The 20,124-nt window shown below is 40.3% G+C and overlaps 1 protein-coding gene across 1 annotated transcript in view; it reads right to left on the reverse strand.

Moving 5' to 3' along the window:
- Window positions 1-1,555: 1,555 nt before the first annotated feature.
- uhmk1 (U2AF homology motif (UHM) kinase 1) overlaps window positions 1,556-20,124 on the reverse strand; it is a 34,545-nt gene continuing 15,976 nt past the window's right edge. Inside the window, exons 2-8 of the mRNA XM_078218121.1 lie at window positions 19,127-19,419; window positions 17,866-18,057; window positions 16,016-16,110; window positions 13,762-13,838; window positions 13,129-13,224; window positions 12,866-12,954; window positions 1,556-3,926 (exon numbers count right to left, since the gene is read on the reverse strand). Coding sequence (XP_078074247.1) covers window positions 3,771-3,926; window positions 12,866-12,954; window positions 13,129-13,224; window positions 13,762-13,838; window positions 16,016-16,110; window positions 17,866-18,057; window positions 19,127-19,419 — 998 coding nt within the window. The 3' untranslated portion in view covers window positions 1,556-3,770. The remainder of the gene's footprint in view (window positions 3,927-12,865; window positions 12,955-13,128; window positions 13,225-13,761; window positions 13,839-16,015; window positions 16,111-17,865; window positions 18,058-19,126; window positions 19,420-20,124) is intronic.

Raw genomic sequence — 20,124 nt, forward strand, 5'->3', positions numbered from 1 at the left:
CAGTTGTGTACATTAACTATGTTCATAATTTAGTGGTTACCCCCAAACTCTTATGGTTAATCTCATTAAGATTTGATCTAGAACATGGGGCTAACACACAAGTATGAGGTGATTCATATTAGCCACACAATAGTCTGGCTACAGAGCTGGAGGTTTCTGAGGGTATAAGGTGCACTTGGGTTATACCTATCATTTCACTGTTGCAGATTTTAAAAAAAATCTGTATGGCAGAATTGATTTAAACGACTACATAAAATTCAGGTCATATCTGCAAATTAGACTCAAGTTTGAAAAATGACCCAAAAATGTGGAAATTAAATGGCAGTGTGAACCATTGGCTTCACTGAATTAGGCCAGTATTACTTGTCTTGAATAGTTGATGTTTTATCACAGCAAGTAAAATATCCACAATAATACAACTGAGAGATCCATTTTCTGGTGGGTTTTCTCATTCACTAGGTACATATTATTTGCAGCGAAGATGGAGACAATAAGTCAGGTTAAATTGGGTACTAGTCAGATTTAAAGGTATTTAAAAGACTGTTTCATAGTCCTTCCAACCTCGAGATCATGAATCAAAATGACTAAATCAGGAAACATGACCAGAATACATGGTGAGTGTTGTTCTGAAGGGCCATATTGCATGCACTATTAACTGGAAAATTGGTGAAATTTATGGAGAGCTGGCAGGGGAAGGATGCTTATTGACCATCGCACAAGTTAAAGCATCTGAAAATTAAATGGATACACCATTATTCTTGTCACCGGCTAGTTTGGATCTTATCTCAACTTCCTTGTGGCCTTTGGATTGTCTGATTTGGCGTTGAATATACTGGACCAAGTAAAGTGCTTGATGGCTGCCAGAGGTTGGGGCGTGCCTAGCCATGTAGCTATTGCTACACAATACAATATTGCTCTACGATAAAAGCCCCCACCCCAGGAAAATAACTAAACTTGTGCAAGAAACTAGGTAAGCAAGCAACAAGATTGCACCTTATTCAAGGTGGGACAAATGACAAACATCCCAAAGTGCAATATCTCACCTATATATCCCTATGCGAATAAACTGCAAACTCTGTGGGAGAGTGGGAGGAAAATCATTGACTCAACAAAAGCTTTAAAAATTTCAACGATTACAGAATATTTCATCCACTAGTTTGAATTCCACCCAAGAACAGTAACGCTCCATTTTTTTGCTGGTAGCGATCCTTTTTTAAAAAAAAATCTTTTTGCAGTCAATGATGTGGCAAGACAATTTAGAAACTAATGGCTCATATCTGTAAGATAAACAATGAACGTTCAGTTTCAAAACTTGACTTCTCACTAAACATCGATGTTAACCCAAGAAGTATTCTCAAAATGACTGGAGTTGAAAGGCAGCGCCCACGGGTACACAAAGTACTGAGTAATGATTCAGCGTGGGCAAGTGTATAGAAAGCATGTTCAATGCAGTGGTAAACGTGTTGTGTAGTAAGAATTCGGTGCAGGAAACATGTAACCATGAACATGTTCCTAAATGTTGGGTTTATTAATGTTCCCTGTATTTATTTTCTTTGGTACTTTTTTGTATTTAAAACTGCTGCACTGGTTCTAAAATCAAAAATTAACCTAGGTACAAAACTAATTTGGAATAAACGAGATTTACTTTTAGCAAATGTAATTTGGTTAAATTTAAATTCAGTCAGTTTGAGTCCAAATTTCTTGAGTTTAAAATCCACACATCCTACATAAATTAGTTCAGTTATTTACCAGCTTGAAATTATATCAAGTACAACAAAAAGGTGCCAGAGATAAGTAACCAAAGGCATTAAAATTTAGAATGTCATTAATTTTGCCTTCAACATAGTTGAGAAGAAAGCTCAGAATCCATCTCTTAAAGAGAACCTAAGCATTTTATAACTACGTCATCAAAATTATTTTTTTGCGTGTAAAGTCACAGAATGGTTACAGCATAGGAGGAATCCATTTGGCCTGTTGAGTCCATGCAACCTTTTTGCAAGAGCAACTTAGCTAGATACACTCGCCCCGGCGCTTTCCTCATCACCCTGCTATTTTTCCATCAGGTGTTCATCCAATTCCCTTTTGAAAGTTATGATTTGAATCTGCCTTCCCCACCCTTTCAGGCAGTGCATTAACAAGTCATCACTGCTATGCATCTTTAGGTCATATTTCAAAAACTGGTTCTGGACTCGGGTTCCAAGGCTTTCCATTACATCAATTTGTCTTTGGTAATTAGCTAACTTATCAAACAAATAGATGTCAATTCTATTAAACATTTTATTTCTTTTTGTCCTAGTAATTTTAGATCCATGTGCATTGAATTGGAAAGCTTGACTGCAGCAATATTTTTTTTTAATTGTTATATCTGGAAATATTGTTCGTACCAGGATTATTGCTGGTTCCAATAGTAATGAAGGATTTAGGTGATCGCGTTCTCTCTGAAGGAAAATCTAATCAGAATGCATGAACCAATTTAACACATCTATACAAAATGCCATGTCTTTTCATTAATATTGATATGGTAGAATGAGATGCACTCAACTATATTATGGTAGGCATCTTTTATGATTGGAACAACAATGATGTTTCTGTTGAAGGTTATTTTTGACTTTGGGTATATGTTGGCCTTACAGCAAAATCTGGTTTATGAATTGTACTCATTACTGTATAATGTGTGAGCGTGTGCATGCTCTCTCTTCCCTCTCAAGCCAAATGTGGCTTATTTTATTTGATGTTTGGGATGTACGAGTAATTTATGAGGGGAATAATGTGATTATGGCCTTCGCTATTTCAGAAGTACTAGTTTTTATGTATCCTGAATTACTGAGTAAAAAAAGATGCCCGAGGAAGCCAAGTATACTTTGCAGTGAAGAATTAACTGCTGTTTCCGTCCCTAACTCCATCAACCATGTTGTTTTTGGCAATCGGTGTCTGCTCATGTATCTGAATAAATGTGTTCATATATGGAAGAAGTTGCTGTTTCTTTAGTGTTTGTGGCCTGCTATGGTCAGTCTGTGCATCTCTAGGCCACTCAACAGTAGCAAAGCTGTCCCAATGCGAGGCCAAGAAATTCAATGTAATGCAATCTCTAAATCTCTGAAATGATCAAGGGAAGGAACTTTTTCTTAGATCTTCCTGAATATAAATAAATTTGCACCGCACCACACACGTACCATTCAAGCTGCTGTTATACCAAGGCCAAATAAAGCACTACTGAGGAATTCTAAGAGTTGTGCTCAAATACGTGCCCCCTCTTGCCCACAGTAAAATGTGATTTTTCTGGTGTGCGTATATATACTACACACCTCCATTAAAATCCTTTTCTGCATCTGATGCACATACACACTTGCGATATGATCCTTTTGACTTCACTGACACAGATCCAATCCAACTTAATCCTTTTGCACCATTTATAAAAATGATTGGTGATTTCTTCAAGTATAGATAGAATAATTTTCACCAGCATGCTCCCCGTTAACAATAATGTATTTGATAGCTCTGCCAGCAAAGGTGTTATTTTAGCATTTTACAAACCAAATGCGGATTGCTATAATTTCTAGTAATAAAATAGATTTTGTTAATAACTTGCAGTCTTAAGTGCATTAATCCCTAACTTTGTAAACCTTTTCTCTAAACTAGCTGCTTAAATCGATGCTCGCTTACACACAAAAGGAAACGGAGCAAAACATTTAACCTTTTACACTACTGTATTGAGGAATATTTCAAAAGGGACCTGGGTGATTGTAAAAGGTGGTGAGCCTAGTTGCAGTTTAGGTGTCAGCAACTACAGTATGATATAGGTATCCCCTCTTGTAGGCACACAGTGGGTAGAATGTAGCCACAACGAACTTGCCATCGAACATTCTTCCAGTCAGCATCTGCTGGGCTACTTTGCAGTCAGCAGCACTTCTGAATTCAACAAAAACCTAGTTTTAAAGAAGACAGAGAATCATAGTCCAACATTTAATTTGAATAAAATCACTTACTTTTTATTTCTCAGTTGTGCCAGGAGCTACACAGCCAAATCCTCTTAATTGCTTTTAACTGAAACTTTGTTATTCACCATTTCCTTAACAAAACTTGAGATTGAATTAAATTGTTCAAGTCCACTTGTATTAATTAGGACAATGGGAAAATATCAATTCGCCAATACAATTTTTTGCAGCCACAGTGTAAGTTAAGCAGCAAAATGTAACCTATAAGTATCATCGCACCAACCCTGATGCTCAGTTATAGAATTCAGAAAAAAATCCCCCCCTCCACTGCCAGAGAATGGTGAGAATGTGGAACTCACATATATTAGTGAGGTGAATAGTATAAATATATCTTTGGGGAAGTTAAATAATGAGCAAAGGGAATGCAGGATTATGTGGATAAATAAGGAAGGCTAGCAGGAGGCTCAGGTGGAACAAGGACTGCTTGGACTGAATAGTCTGTTTTTATGTTGCATAGTCACGTAATGTAAAACCATATATTTCCTGTAATGTGCATTAAACTTGCTTGATTCAACTTTTACTGGTTAAACCATGATTCTGAAAGTTAAGTTTAGCCTGGCTTAATACCTATAAAATCTGAAATGCATATAGTGATTTTTAAATGAAAATTCAGTTGATTCACTATGAACAAACTCCCATTTGAAATTGGTAGAAAAGACTACCAGGGTGTTTACTAAATTAGAGTTTGACAATTTGTTGCATTGGAAAATGAATTACTAACCAATTTAAACAATGTTATACTTTTTTTAAAAAATAGAGTAGGAAATTATTCATTCTATTGGTGCTGTTCTCAACGCATGATGTGATGTTGTTCAAGTACATTCCAGGTAATAATGCTAAAGATTTGCAGAGGTTAGATTGTCCTGTGATGGGATAACTGTCTTTGTGCTTTCCATATCCATGTCTGTTAGTTTCCACATCCTCTCCTTGACTCAAAGTTAATATCAATATCTCTCAGAATGTCCACATGGATTTTTTTTTAAAACTGCCACCCGTGCACTATCATCTCCCCAAAATAAGTTTGTGTGTCAAGATTGGAGGTAATAACAGCTCCTCTATTGGATGTAGAACATTTGTTGACATTGGTGGGAAAGACTATGCACACAAACTATTTCAGGTCATTGACTTTGGATGGACACGGACATCGTAAGTAAAAGTGGATTGCATCGATTTGAATTCCATTGTTGTCCTCAGGTAGTTCCTGATTAAATGTTTATTTGTAGTGTTCCAGATTTCATTGGTGAAAAAACACAGGTCTGGCATTTGGGTTTCTTATAAGCAAGGTTTTGCTCAGTGAAGTAATAATTTTAAATACTATGAGAGGAGGGCAATGAGTTTACATCTGCTGCCTCGGAGTCGGAACTCAGAACATATTAATGGAACTAAAGTCTGAAGGGCAGCATGGTGGCAGTGGTAGGTCGGCACAGTGGCAGGACAGCACAGTGGCAGGACAGCACAGTGGCTAGCACTGCTGTCTCACAGCGCTAGGGACCCTGGTTCAATTCCCGGCTTGGGTCACGGTCTGTGTGGAGTTTGCACATTCTCCCCATGTCTGCGTGGGTTTCCTCCCACAGTCCAAAGGGTTAGGTTGATTGGCTACATAAAATTGCCCCTTAGTGTCAGGGAGACTAGTGGGGCTATGGGGATAGGACCTGCATGGGATTGTCATCAGTGCAGGCTCGATGGGCTGAATGGCCTCCTTCTGCACTGTAGGGATTCTATACCTTTGTTTTTTGAATGGAATTATCACTACGTACTGCAGAACCACGATGCAAAGCAGCTGGACCCCTGCCTGAAAAACCTGAAACATTAACAGTTTCTCTCTACACATACTACCTCTGTTCTGCTGAATATCTTGAACACGTCGGCTAGGATTTTCCAATCCCGCCAGCTGTGGGCATCATCATGGACAGGATGGAAAAACTTGGAGAGCCATAGACTTGTAACAGCTTTCCAAATTTTCCTGTCCTGCATGTGTCAATGCGCACCACAGGCAGGAGTGGAAAATCCCACTCCATGTTACTGCTATGCTGTTTTGATGGAGCAGACAGCAAGAGGTACTGTCTTCCTAAACAAATTCCTCATCCTGCCCAGGCTATTCCAGTTTTACACCTCTGCTCAGAATTTACGACAAACGAAAGAGGTTTGCTGAACTGACTGGGTAAAATCATGGCATTTAGAGTCTCAACATATTCAATATCTTGCAAGATAACCACTGTAAATGTATGATTGAGTCCTTTGCTCTACATAAAATCCTTGCATCAACAACAGAGCTGCTGAATAAATCAGAGGAGCAATCCTTTTTCAAAGGACGCATTAAAAATGGATGCAGGGAGAGATCTAGGAGGCCTTATGTACACAAATCTTTAAAGGTGGTAGGACAAACTGAGAATGTTTTGAAACAAAACAATATGGGATCAAAACTTGGCTTGAGAATCAGAGGCATAAACTAGAAGCAATGAAGTTATGTTAAACCTTTCTAGATTGCTTGTTAGACCCCCAGATGGAGTACTGTTTACTTTTAGCCACCACACTTTAGGAAGGATGGCAAGGCCTTAAAGAGGGCACAAAGCATTCTTTACTAGCATGATATGAAGGATGGGGGAGTTCAGCTACACAGGAAGACTAGAGGAGCTTGAGTTGATTTCCTCCATGGAGCATTGAAGGTTTAGGGGAGATTTTATCAAGTTCAAAATCATGGAAGGTTTAGAAACTGTATTCAGTAAGGCTGTAACCAGTGGACAAAAATTTAAGATAATTGGCAAAACAGAGGAAAGATGAGAATGCTTTAATGCACTAAGTTATGATATGGAATGCACAGCTTGAGTATATGGTGGAAGCAGATTCAATAATTTTCAAAAGGCGACTGGATAGCTTTGGCAAAGCTTTGGTACTGTGATGATACTGTGCCTTTAAGAGGTGTATTTTGATCATGTTTCTCTGCAGGATGCTTCTTGCAGGCCCTGGAATTTTGTCAGCACTGTGCTGTCTGTGACCGGTGTCCTTTGTTACTGAAGCAGGATAATTGAAGCAATGTTGATTTTAATCTGAACTAATGCAGAGTTTTGCAGTTTAATGTGTCCTCTGGGATTGCGGAGTAGAGCTTGATTGGGGTTAATTGGGGTTATGTCATGTGTTAGGTACAGCTATTTTTCAGAGCATTCCAAGTTTTAATTTTGTTTCTCAGATGCTGCCAGGAGCTGGTGGAACAAGGCAGTGTCTCTCTCTCTCTATAGGCTTTCTGAAAGTTCCAAGACTAGGCAGCCTCAAGAGATTTGATCCAACATTCAAAGGACCAATTCACATCGGTGTTAAAAGCAGCAAATCCAGCATCACATGAGCATACTTGCTTTAGTGCTAACTTAGTCTGAAGGGTGTAGGTCTATGGGTTGCTTTACATTGGGATAGCGTAGATAGCTAGCTGTTAAGGATTATACTGCGTCATGTTTAAGTCTTGTAATTGGTAAACATTATGCTAACTCATTTTGTCATATTTTAACTGTGTTCTTAAATAAACTGTTTGAGAAAAGCTTCCTAATGGGTCACTTAAGAACATAAGAAATAGGAGCAGGAGTAGGCCATCTAGCCCCTCGAGCCTGCCCCGCCATTCAATAAGATCATGGCTGATCTGACGTGGATCAGTACCACTTACCCGCCTGATCCCCATAACCCTTAATTCCCTTACCGATCAGGAATCCATCCATCCGCGCTTTAAACATATTCAGCGAGGTAGCCTCCACCACCTCAGTGGGCAGAGAATTCCAGAGATTCACCACCCTCTGGGAGAAGAAGTTCCTCCTCAACTCTGTCTTAAACCGACCCCCCTTTATTTTGAGGCTGTGTCCTCTAGTTTTAACTTCCTTACTAAGTGGAAAGAATCTCTCCGCCTCCACCCTATCTAGCCCCCGCATTATCTTATAAGTCTCCATAAGATCCCCCCTCATCCTTCTAAACTCCAACGAGTACAAACCCAATCTCCTCAGCCTCTCCTCATAATCCAAACCCCTCATCTCCGGTATCAACCTGGTGAACCTTCTCTGCACTCCCTCCAATGCCAATATATCCTTCCTCATATAAGGGGACCAATACTGCACACAGTATTCCAGCTGCGGCCTCACCAATGCCCTGTACAGGTGCATCAAGACATCCCTGCTTTTATATTCTATCCCCCTCGCGATATAGGCCAACATCCCATTTGCCTTCTTGATCACCTGTTGTACCTGCAGACTGGGCTTTTGAGTCTCATGCACAAGGACCCCCAGGTCCCTTTGCACGGTAGCATGTTTTAATTTGTTTCATTCCTGGAGTGAAACACCTTATGCCCACCCATGCCAAATTCAAATGTGTACTTAGGGTCTAGGCTAACTTCATAAAACACATTGGAGTTTCTGGCCTGGGTCTTAACAATACAATGGACTAAATAATAATCTCTTATGCTATCTAATTCTGTATACTTATTTCTAAAGTGATTAGCTCAATGTAAATATAGAATTAATGGGAAACCTCAATCTTGAAGTATTGTACCTGCTAGGTGGTAATGCAAAATACATCAATCTAACCCTATTGCCAATCTGTACCCCAATATGATAATTGTTTCCTACTATCAGTCTGCATTTATTTCTGTGGTACGTGAAGCATAGTAAGAAGTCTCACAACACCAGGTTAAAGTCCAACAGGTTTATTTGGTAGCAAATACCATAAGCTTTCGGAGCACTGCTCCTTCGTCAGATGGAGTGGATATCTGCTCTCAAACAGTGCACAGACACAGAAATCAAGTTACAGCATACTAATTAGAATGCGAATCTCTAAAGCCAGCCAGGTCTTAAAGATACAGACAATGTGGGTGGAGGGAGCATTCAACACAGGTTAAAGAGATGTGTATTGTCTCCAGACAGAACAGCTAGTAAGATTCTACAAGCCCAGGAGGCAAGCTGTGGGGGTTACTGATAATGTGACATAAATCCAACATCCCAGTTTAGGCCGTCCTCATGTGTGCGGAACTTGGCTATCAGTTTCTGCTCAGCGACTCTGCGCTGTCGTGTGTCGTGAAGGCCGCCTTGGAGAACGCTTACCTGAAGATCCATGGCTAAATGCCCGTGACTGCTGAAGTGCGCCCCCACAGGAAGAGAACAGTCTTGCCTGGTGATTGTCGAGCGGTGTTCATTCATCCATTGCCGTAGCGTCTGCATGGTTTCCCCAATGTACCATGCCTCGGGACATCCTTTCCTGCAGCGTATCAGGTAGACAACGTTGGCCGAGTTGCAAGAGTAGGTACCGTGTACCTGGCAGATGGTGTTCTCACATGAGATGATGGCATCCATAGAAATCTTAGAAACCCTACAGTACAGAAAGAGGCCATTCGGTCCATCGAGTCTGCACCGACCACAATCCCACCCAGGCCCTACCCCCATATCCCTACATATTTACCCACTAATCCCTCCAACCTATGCATCTCAGGACACTAAGGGCAATTTTTAGCATAGCCAATCAACCTAACCCGCACATCTTTGGACTGTGGGAAGAAACCGGAGCACCCGGAGGAAACCCACGCAGACACGAGGAGAATGTGCAAACTCCACACAGGCAGTGACCCAAGCCGGGAATCGAACCCAGGTCCCTGGAGCTGTGAAGCAGCAGTGCTAACCACTGTGCTACCGTGCCGCCCCATCCGTGTCGATGATCCGGCACGTCTTGCAGAGGTTGCTGTGGCAGGGTTGTGTGGTGTCGTGGTCACTGTTCTCCTGAAGGCTGGGCAGTTTGCTGCGGACAATGGTCTGTTTGAGGTTGCGTGGTTGTTTGAAGGCAAGAAGTGGGGGTGTGGGGATGGCCTTGGCGAGATGTTCGTCTTCATCAATGACATGTTGAAGGCTCCGGAAGCCAAGGCCATCCCCACACCCCCACTTCTTGCCTTCAAACAACCACGCAACCTCAAACAGACCATTGTCCGCAGCAAACTACCCAGCCTTCAGGAGAACAGTGACCACGACACCACACAACCCTGTCACAGCAACCTCTGCAAGACGTGCCGGATCATCGACACGGATGCCATCATCTCACGTGAGAATACCATCCACCAGGTACACGGTACCTACTCTTGCAACTCGGCCAACGTTGTCTACCTGATACGCTGCAGGAAAGGATGTCCCGAGGCATGGTACATTGGGGAAACCATGCAGACGCTACGACAACGGATGAATGAACACCGCTCGACAATCACCAGGCAAGACTGTTCTCTTCCTGTGGGGGAGCACTTCAGCAGTCACGGGCATTCAGCCTTGGATCTTCAGGTAAGCGTTCTCCAAGGCGGCCTTCACGACACACGACAGCGCAGAGTCGCTGAGCAGAAACTGATAGCCAAGTTCCGCACATATGAGGACGGCCTAAACCGGGATGTTGGATTTATGTCACATTATCAGTAACCCCCACAGCTTGCCTCCTGGGCTTGTAGAATCTCACTAGCTGTTCTGTCTGGAGACAATACACATCTCTTTAACCTGTGTTGAATGCTCCCTCCACCCACATTGTCTGTACATTTAAGACCTGGCTGGCTTTAGAGATTCTCATTCTCATTAGTATGCTGCAACTTGATTTCTGTGTCTGTGCACTGTTTGAGAGCAGATATCCACTCCATCTGACGAAGGAGCAGTGCTCCGAAAGCTTATGGTATTTGCTACCAAATAAACCTGTTGGACTTTAACCTGGTGTTGTGAGACTTCTTACTGTGCTTACCCCAGTCCAACGCCGGCATCTCCACATACGTGAAGCATACCAGAGGGGTTTTTTTTTTAAGGCTTTCATGATACGTAAGTCACACTGGTAAGGCCAGCATTTGCTGCCCATCCCTAATTCCCCTTGAGAAGGTGGTGGTGAGCTGCCTTGCACCATTGCAGTCCATCTGGTGTAGTTACAGCTACAGTGCTGTTTGGAAGGGAGTTCCAGGTGTTTGACCCATCGACAGTGAGGGACTGGCAATAAAGATTTAGTCAGGATGGTGTGTGGCTTGGAGGGTGCATGCAGGTGGTGGCGTCGGTTGCCCTTGCCCTTTTGGGTGCGAGAGGTCACGGGTTATAAGGTACTGTTGAAGGAGCCTTGGTGAGCATCTTGTATGTAGTAAACACAACAGTCGCTGTTTGTTGGTGGTAGAGGTAGTGAAAGTTGAAGGTGGTGTACTGGGTGCCAAAACGGGCTGCTTTATCCTGTCTGGTGCTGAGCTTTGAGCGTGTTGTTGGAGCCATATTCATTCAAGCAAGTGGACAGCATTTCATCACATGCCTGACTTGTAGAAGATAGACATGGTTTGGGTGAGTTACTCCCTGCAGAATTCCTAGCCGCTGACCTGCTCTTGTATTTATATGGCTGGTCTAGTTCAGTTTCTGGTGAATGGTAACCCACTGGATGTTGATGGTTTGGGATTCAGCGATAGTAATGCTGTGGAATGTTAATGAGAGATGGTTAAATTCTCTCTTATTGGAGATGGTCATAGTCGAGCACTCTGTGACACAAGTGTTACTTGCCACTTACCAGCCCAAGCCCAAACTTAGTCCTGGTCTTGCTGCATATGTACAGGGACTACTTCAGTACGAGAGTTTGGCTAGGGTCCCTTGATGCCTCACTCAGTGAAATGTTGCCTTGATATCAAGGGCAGTCACTCTGGCCTCACGGGTTCAGCTTTTATGTTCATTTTTGGACTAAGGATCGAATGTGGTCAGGAGTCGAGTTGCTCAGCTGACCCAAATTGCTGATAGAACTGTGGAAGCACCTTCCATCACTTTTTGCTGATGATGGAAGTAGACTAATGGGGCAGTAACTAGCCGGATTAGGTTTATCCTGCATTTTGTGGACAGACATACCTGGGCAATTTTCCACATTGATGGGTAGGTGCCAATGTCATAACTGTACTGGAACAGCTTGGTTAGGGGTGTGGCAATTTCAGAAGACTTGTGCTCCAGTACTACTGTGAGATGACATCAGGGCTCATAGCTGTTGCCAAATCTGGTGCCTTCAGTCATTTCTTGATACCATGTGGAGTGAACATGGGATACTGTGGACTCCTGAAGAGGCCTGAAGCCAGAATGAAAATAGGAAAATGCACACTGATGCAGTAAGGCTCATCTTTTGAGTGAAGGGTCCACATTTTCTTTGAGATTCCATTCTATAGAAATGCCATCTTTGATAAGCCCAAGAATACGAGGAGTTAGAAATCACAGCTGAAGGTAATTTAATTGAGGAATAAAATAAAAATCCAAAGATTCAAATCCCACAGGTCCAGTTCACCATTGAAACTTAACAAGCCACCTGCCTGAAGAGACAGCAAGTTATCAGGAAAGGAAAACTGCTACAGTTTGTTCATTATACACCTTTTGTCATTCAAGAGTCACCTGTGGTGCAGTTGCCTCTGAGTCATAAGGTTGTGGGTTCGAGCCCCACTTCAGGGCTTGAACACAAACGTTGGCAATCCAGTGCGGAACTAAGGGAATCCTGCACTCATCTTTTGGATGAGATGTTAAACCGAGGCCCTGGATGTAAAAGGTCTCATGGCAGTGTCCTCGCCAATACTTATCCCTCAATCAACACCACAAAGAAACAGATTTTCTGGTCATTATCTCATTGTCGCTTTTGGGAGCTTGTTGTTCACAAATTGGCTGCCATGTCTCCTACATTACAAGTGTACTTAATTGGCTTTTAAAGTGCTTGTGAAAGGTGCTATAATAATGCAGGTATTTTAAGCCCTCAACACAAAACCTGTGTGTTTTTCATTAGTTTCTGGATCAAGCTGCTCTGCTATTCTTTCAGGAGATTACATTTTCCCAAGGAAATAACACTATCTTATTTTGGAAATTGAGGAAAGGAATATCAGAGGAAATGCTTACCTGGCCTTTACCAGGATTGTCCTTTGGGACAAGCAGTGACATAACTGGCCCAAACTTCTGGCATTCTTCTCTCACATCTTCCACAACGTCTGTTTGGAAAAGCAAACTAGATTTAAATATATTATAAATTCGGTAACGTGTTTAAAAACAATACCTATTCAAGCTAACCAAGGCAAACCTTCTTCCTTCGCAATATTCTACCATAACTTAATTGCTTCGAAAATACCTGCCCACAAATGAAAAAGGTAACAACACCAACTGACCTTCATATTCTTCACATTGAAGATGGTTATCATCAATGACATTGAGCAGTCTCAGCACTGGGGTTGGTAGCATAACCAAATCTTCAATATGGGGTGCTATGGGGAAATCAACACAGTGAGCATTTCAACTGTCACAGTTTTAATTAAAATTGACAAAGTTAATGCTCTTATGACATGTAATTAAGAAATTGTGCTGCAGCTAAACAACTTTGGGTTATGAGGGTTCTTCCCAAAATCAAAGCGGAAGGAATGAAAAACAGAGATTTACATCTTTGCAGCCAATGCATATTGCATATGTTAAGTCAGTTCAGTACACTTAAGCCAAAAATCTTCTTATTTTGTGTTTAGCATAATTGGCAGCATAGACAAAACATTTTCAGATATGTATTAACAGATTTTCTCATTCGCTTTGCTACCAGTGTTCAATGTTCCCATCCGTGCTAACTATGGATAGTTAAGTTGTATACAAAAACAAAGGAACACAAAGAGCAGGTCCTCAGAGTCTTGTGGCTCCAATATAATTCACAACTTAGTCATATTAAATGTAAACTCTTAGCACTATATCGCTCTCTAGAAAATTGTGAAGCTTTAGACTCTTACTGACAGGAAATTGATATAGAATATTGTACTTACCAAAGGGAATGCTGAAGAAAGGGTTGTATAAAGCATGTTCTGCTGTAGTTCTGTGTGCTGGATCGTCATGAAGCATACTATAATTTAAATATCAGGAGAAAATATTGGCAAGCATTATACAGGAAATAATTTAATATACAACCATCTACACCTTTTTCAACTGGCAAGATCATCTTGCACCCACAGTGATGTGCTCTTACAATTTTCTAATTTGTTTGTATAAATGTCAGGACTGAAATAACTTCTGCAATATAGCACAATTACTAGATCAGTGTTGCCATATTGAAACACAGACTGCATTAAGAGTAAAATACATTATAATTAAAGTAGGCTTATGAGAAAATGAAATCTACTTCAACAAGGAAAAAAGCTTATAATCAGAAAGGCCTATTCTGGCAATTCACAATAACCATTCATGCAACCTGTCACATTTTGGGAGTTTCGATCAGTTACCTTTTTCAATTTTGCAACTGATTTGCATTTAAATCAGTACATGTGAAAGATGTGAAGATACATCGTGTGCCTCCGATTCCTGAATTAACTAATGGAAAATCCACCTTCCTGAGATGGCTATGTAAATTAACTAAGGGCTATGAGCCAGAAGCATTAAAATGAAGTTAAAATGTAGACTTTACAATCACAAGTTGCCCAGAAAGAAAAATAAAGCCACAAACTATCAAGTCAGCCCACAGAAAAGACATGCGGTTCATTATTTTACCATTTTCAAATAACTAAATGACTATTACTACTCAGGGATATGCTACAGCATAATTAGATATTAGGCACATTGTAGAGTGACCAATCACTCTATAAATATTCAATAAATATTTAAATCGTAGGCTTGCAAACAGAAACACATCTTTTTGTAAGGCATTATTTTGATAATAGTTTGAACTTATGATCATCAGCAAGTATACCCAAAATGTCTGCTAGATGTCTGATTTTAATGGGATATTACGCATTCAAAACAAGTGGTTATTCAGTTACTTTTGAAAAGCCTAGCAATTTGAAGTTTTCGTTTGTTTCATTAAATAATTTAATCATAACAGTAAAATTCACATGACTATTTTGAAGTGCAGTTAAGTAACTAAATGTGAAATAACATGAGCCAATTTAAGGTGCAATAAAGTTGTCAGGCTCACCTTGACAGCACCCTTGCCTCAGAGTTAGGAAGTTGTGGATTAAAGGCCCACTCCCTTATAATGAGCACAGTCTAGGCTCACAAGTGAGCATGATACTGAAGATGTGCCGTCCTATCAAAAGTTCCACCTTTCGTGCAAGTTTATTTGAAGAGCAGGGAAGTTCTCCTGGGTATAAAGCCAACACTTTGCATGGAATTGTTTTTTTCCCTCATTAATATTGATTAATTATTTCGCTGCTGTTTGTGGGACCCTGCTTCATGCAAATTGGTTGACACATTTGTCTACATATCAACAATGACTACACTTCAAAATATTTTACTGGTTATGAAGCATTGGGATATTTTGTGGACATGAAAAGGATACTTAAAAAGTACTTTTAATTTTTTTTAATTTTGTGACACTTTTTTGTCCAACAACAAATGCTTGTGAACATTAACACTGGTTGAACAAACATCAGTAGTCATCCCATTAGGCTTTTGCACCCCATTGCCACAGCCATGTATAATAATTCCTAACGTAAGAATTAGAAGCAGAAGGCTATTTGGCCCCTTGAACCTAATCCACCATTCAACAAGATTGTAGCTGATCTGACCGTGACCTTAAATAATACTCCCTGCCTGCCCCTAGATTTTCCTGTCAACCAAAAATCTGTCCAACTCAGCCTTGAATATATTCAATGACCCAGCTGCTACTGCTCCTCAGGAAGAGAATTCAAAAGGCAAATGACCCAGAGAAGGAATTGCTCATTTCTGTCTTAAATGGAAGACACTGCATTTTCAAACTGTGCCCCTTACTTCAATCAGCATTCGGCATCTATCCTTTCAACCCCCTAACAATCTTGTATTGCAATAAGATCATCTCCCATTCTTCTAAATCCTAATAAGTATTGGCTCAACCTTCCCTCAGTCTAGTGAATTTTCACTGAACTGCTTCCAATCCAATCCCTCTTTATGGCAACGTACACTGTATACAGTACTTCAGATGTTTCTGCCCCCAGTTAATCTAAAATAAATGTTTACTGGTGTCTGTGAAGAGTAAGTTTCATAAGAAATATCAGATTTCAGGCAAAAAGTTAGTTGCAATGTTCAAGGTGCTTAATAAGTATAAATAACCTTTTGATAACATCTCTGAGGTGATAAACTGGGATAGCCGAGTAAACCATATCTTTACTTGCAAAAATGGAATCGATGATGGCAGAACTGCTTGCCTAGATAGAATAAAATGGAAATATTTAGATCAGAGCAAAAATCCCAGGTGTAATCAAACTGGTAACGATTTAGATTATTAATCCTTTAAAAATTCTGGAAGACTTTTTCCGATCTCACATTTTGAGCTATGGAGAGAACTTGAGTATATATCTGTGTAAAAAAAGACAATATCGGGCACATTTGTAGGAAATGCAGAACATTCTGGAAGAAATAAAATTTGGACAATCTCCTTACGACATGAAATGTCAATCCAAACTTTAACTTTACAGCCCAAAACTGCAAGAATGAAATTGCACCATGAACGCTTGAACACATGTTCTTCAACTTTATTCCATCACATTCGTTCCCTCTCCACTATTCCAACCCTCTCCTACATGAACCCTCCATTGGAGTAACATAGTATTATGACGAGCGATCATCAGATCCTTAACCATCAGCACAAAGGTTAACTGGATATTCTGCAGGAAAGACTTCACAGATTGCATTCTGCTCAGCAAAATACACATTACTAGAAAATAAATAAATTACAGTGCCATTTTCTAACATGGAGGGATGGATTAGTTTACTGGCTCTGACCTGTGCATAAATGTAATTCTAGCAAACTGCTAGCTTGGTGCATAGCAAGTGATTTCTGTCCTTCTGGTAGAAGCATTTCAGTTCTCACGGTGGTGATGATGAGTTCAAGAACTGGAGTAAATTTGGGGACAGAAACTCTTTGCATTAAAACTTTGTCATACAGTTAAAAGTCAAGTTTATTTATTAGTCACAAGCATGCTTACATTAGCACCGTAATGAAGTTACTGTGAAAATCCCCTAGTCGCCGCACTCCAGCGCCTGCTTGGGTACTGAGGGAGAATTTAGCATGGCCAATGCACCTAACCAGCACTTCTTTTGGACTGTGGGAGGAAACCGGAGCACCCGGAGGAAACCCACGCAGACACAGGGAGAACGTGCAGACTCTGCACAGGCAGTGACCCAAGCTGGGAATTGAACCCGGGTCCCTGGAGCCGAGAGGCAGCAGTGCTAACCACTGTGCCGCCCACCTGCATATGAGGGGATGATAGTTTGAAATATTTATTTAAGATTAACAAAGCAAATGTGCTGCTAATGAGGAATGAATGCTATGGTCTGGATTTCACAGTCAGAACAAAGATTTAGCAGTCATTGCAGCATGGAATCTCTTTTCCACATGCCAATTTGATACCAAGTCAAGGGAACCTTTAGATTTCCAGTAGGAGGATAAGCAGCCAATCAAACTGAACAATTTTCTCACAGACGACAAACTATGAGGTAAAATGCACTTAAGTGTTTTAATTAAATGAAAAACTTTAAAGAGCAGAGTTGACGGAGCGTCATCCAGACTTGAAACGTTAGCTCTGTTCTCGCTCCACAGATGCTGTCAGATCTGCCAAAATGTTCTAGCATTTTCTGATTGATATTCAAACCGCCCACAACTGCTCACATAATTACACTTCATCTGTTAACTTGTGGACATGTACGTAAAGATGGCATGGAGCCATTAATTCTCAATTAATTTATCCCTTGCTTATCAATTGGGCACATGGTAGTGGAATGTAATTCCCTTATTTTTAATGCTGAAACTGGCTGTTTGATTTAACTGGCTTTTGCTGTTTTCTTTTAAATTTCAATTTCTGAATGCATGTAACGCACTTCCATTTTAAAAATTAGTGTTTTACAGCTTATTTTAAATGTCATTGCCTAATTACTTTCCCGGTAAATGTTTTGTTTCTTACCTTCCATTGTGGAGATTTGATGGTCTCTTTCAGTTTTATTCCTGAGAACATTTCCAGCAAAATTATTCCAAGGCTCCAAACATCAACTGCTGTTGTGCATTCCGTATTACTTTCCAATCCCATCTGTGCTAAGATATTATGTAACTCTGCTTCTGGAGCTCTGTAACCATCTGTCTGAATATATTTAACATCCTGTATAGAGTAGACAAAAGAGTGAATAGCTAAGAATTATGATCAAGTCAATTTAATCTTTTACCCTCAAGCAGGTCAAGTAGGAAATGTTCAGCCTTTTAAACAAGTTATTGCATTTGTGCATTTTGATAATGCTCCTTTGAAGCACCTTGGGACTTCATACTATGTTAAGGTGCTAAATAAATGCAGGTTGGTATTGAAGGGTTTTCATGGAAAAAAACACATTGCTTAAGCAGCTTCTATTGCACACGGACAGTTAAATCATCAGGAAACAAATTATGCAATGTGTACTAGCTTCGTAACAACATCCACAACTTAAAAATTTAAGCTATGCTTGCATTATGAAAATTTTACTTGGAGGATGCGTAGATCTCATTTGCTATATAGTTGATTTGTAATTACTTGACAGAAGCCAAGCTGTTCATACTTATTTCATTCAGTGATGTCAAGTGACCTAGTTTTAAGGGGAAGTAATTTCTCAAATGATTAATGCAGCAACGGAAATCTTTGAATCTCATGTAATAATGTGAATATTGACTCTTGTTGCTGCAACTTATTCAGTATACACAGTCCCCGTGAGCTGCCAACTTCTAGAAATTTGATTTTTGTTTTATGTGTCTAGTAACTTTTCTAACTACCCCACTACAAGGTATGAAAGTTATTGCTCAAAACATTTTTAGAGCTGCAATCTGATTTCTGAATTCTATATGGCTTAAGAGGAATGTAAAGTGCGATTCTGGAAATTCTGCATTTTGCCTCATTGTGTATAATCACTTCGAAATTGCCTAAATTTCTGCAGGTTAGAGTAGCATATTCCCTGACATCCAGTGAATCAGTTCTTGCACCTTTTCCCAGAACTGTAGAAATGGAAATGACAGATCAGGTGAACTTTTCTGCAGATTGTTAAAAGCTACATGGAAATGAACGTACTTTGTATTTAATCAGTCTGGTTACGTGTTTGGTGCCAAGAGCATTGACAAATACATTTTTTTTTCACTTTATGCTTTTATCACCAGTTCAAATATTTATGCTCCACTCCTAAATTAATGAATCTGGCCTCTCAATTTACCTGATTTCCTTCTTGGAAACTAAGCCCAAAGTCAATGAGTTTAAAGCATTCATCTTCCGCACTCCAGAGGATATTACATGGTTTGAGATCTGCATGTACGTAACCCTCGCGGTGAATAAAAGCGAGTGCATTCAGGACATCCCGTGCACAGTGCTGAATCATCCACATTGAATGGCCTCGATTAATGGAGTGTAGCAGCAGCTCAGAGACACTGACATCCAACAATTCCAGCAAAATGCAGTTACAACGTTGGTTTGTGTAGGACAAGTTAGAAAATCTCCCGTATAAAGTCACTGGAAGTATAAAGAGAATATAAATTAAATCACACGAATGAGTAGAAAATACAATTATGGCTTGCTGTTGTTTGCAACTATTGTCACAAGCTTCCAACTCATTAGAAACAACACCGAACTTGGGAAACGTGAAGCAAACTCCAAACCACCACCTTCTCTGCACAGTGTCTAGAGATCATTTGGAGCGCTAAGTTTTTAGGTCTACCGTACCTGTTATTTTGCCAATGTTTGGTAGCATGCTTGCTAACATCTCCATTTGCATAAACTGGCAACATGGTGAATATTTTCTTTTTAGAAGACATGGTTAATCTTGAAGTACAGATATTTCACAATAATTATCTAAATTGGGGTTCTAAATAGGTGTACAACTATTAAACTGCTGCCCTTAAATACTTGCTTTTGAAAATTTAGCAGGTGAGTGCAGAGCTATGCATCCAATGAAGAATTGCTTGGAGAAAATGCTGAGCTAATTGTGCAGAGGAGATATGCTAATTAATTAATTATTTATTTAATTAGTCAGCTCGTGTGTGTTTTTTTTTGGCCTTTACTCTTGCAGTAGTATTTTTCTTAAGTTTAAAGTGAAAACTGGAAGTGGGCTGCTAAGGAGTCTGGGAAGGGTTTTTTAAGCGTGCGAAGTATAAAAGGTAGGCTGCAGTATACAGCGGGCAGCGTCGGGAGCGGGCAGTGGAGTGTGTGGGAAGCAGA

The sequence above is a fragment of the Mustelus asterias genome, chromosome 8 (assembly GCF_964213995.1).
Source record: "Mustelus asterias chromosome 8, sMusAst1.hap1.1, whole genome shotgun sequence".
Lineage (NCBI taxonomy): Eukaryota > Metazoa > Chordata > Chondrichthyes > Carcharhiniformes > Triakidae > Mustelus > Mustelus asterias.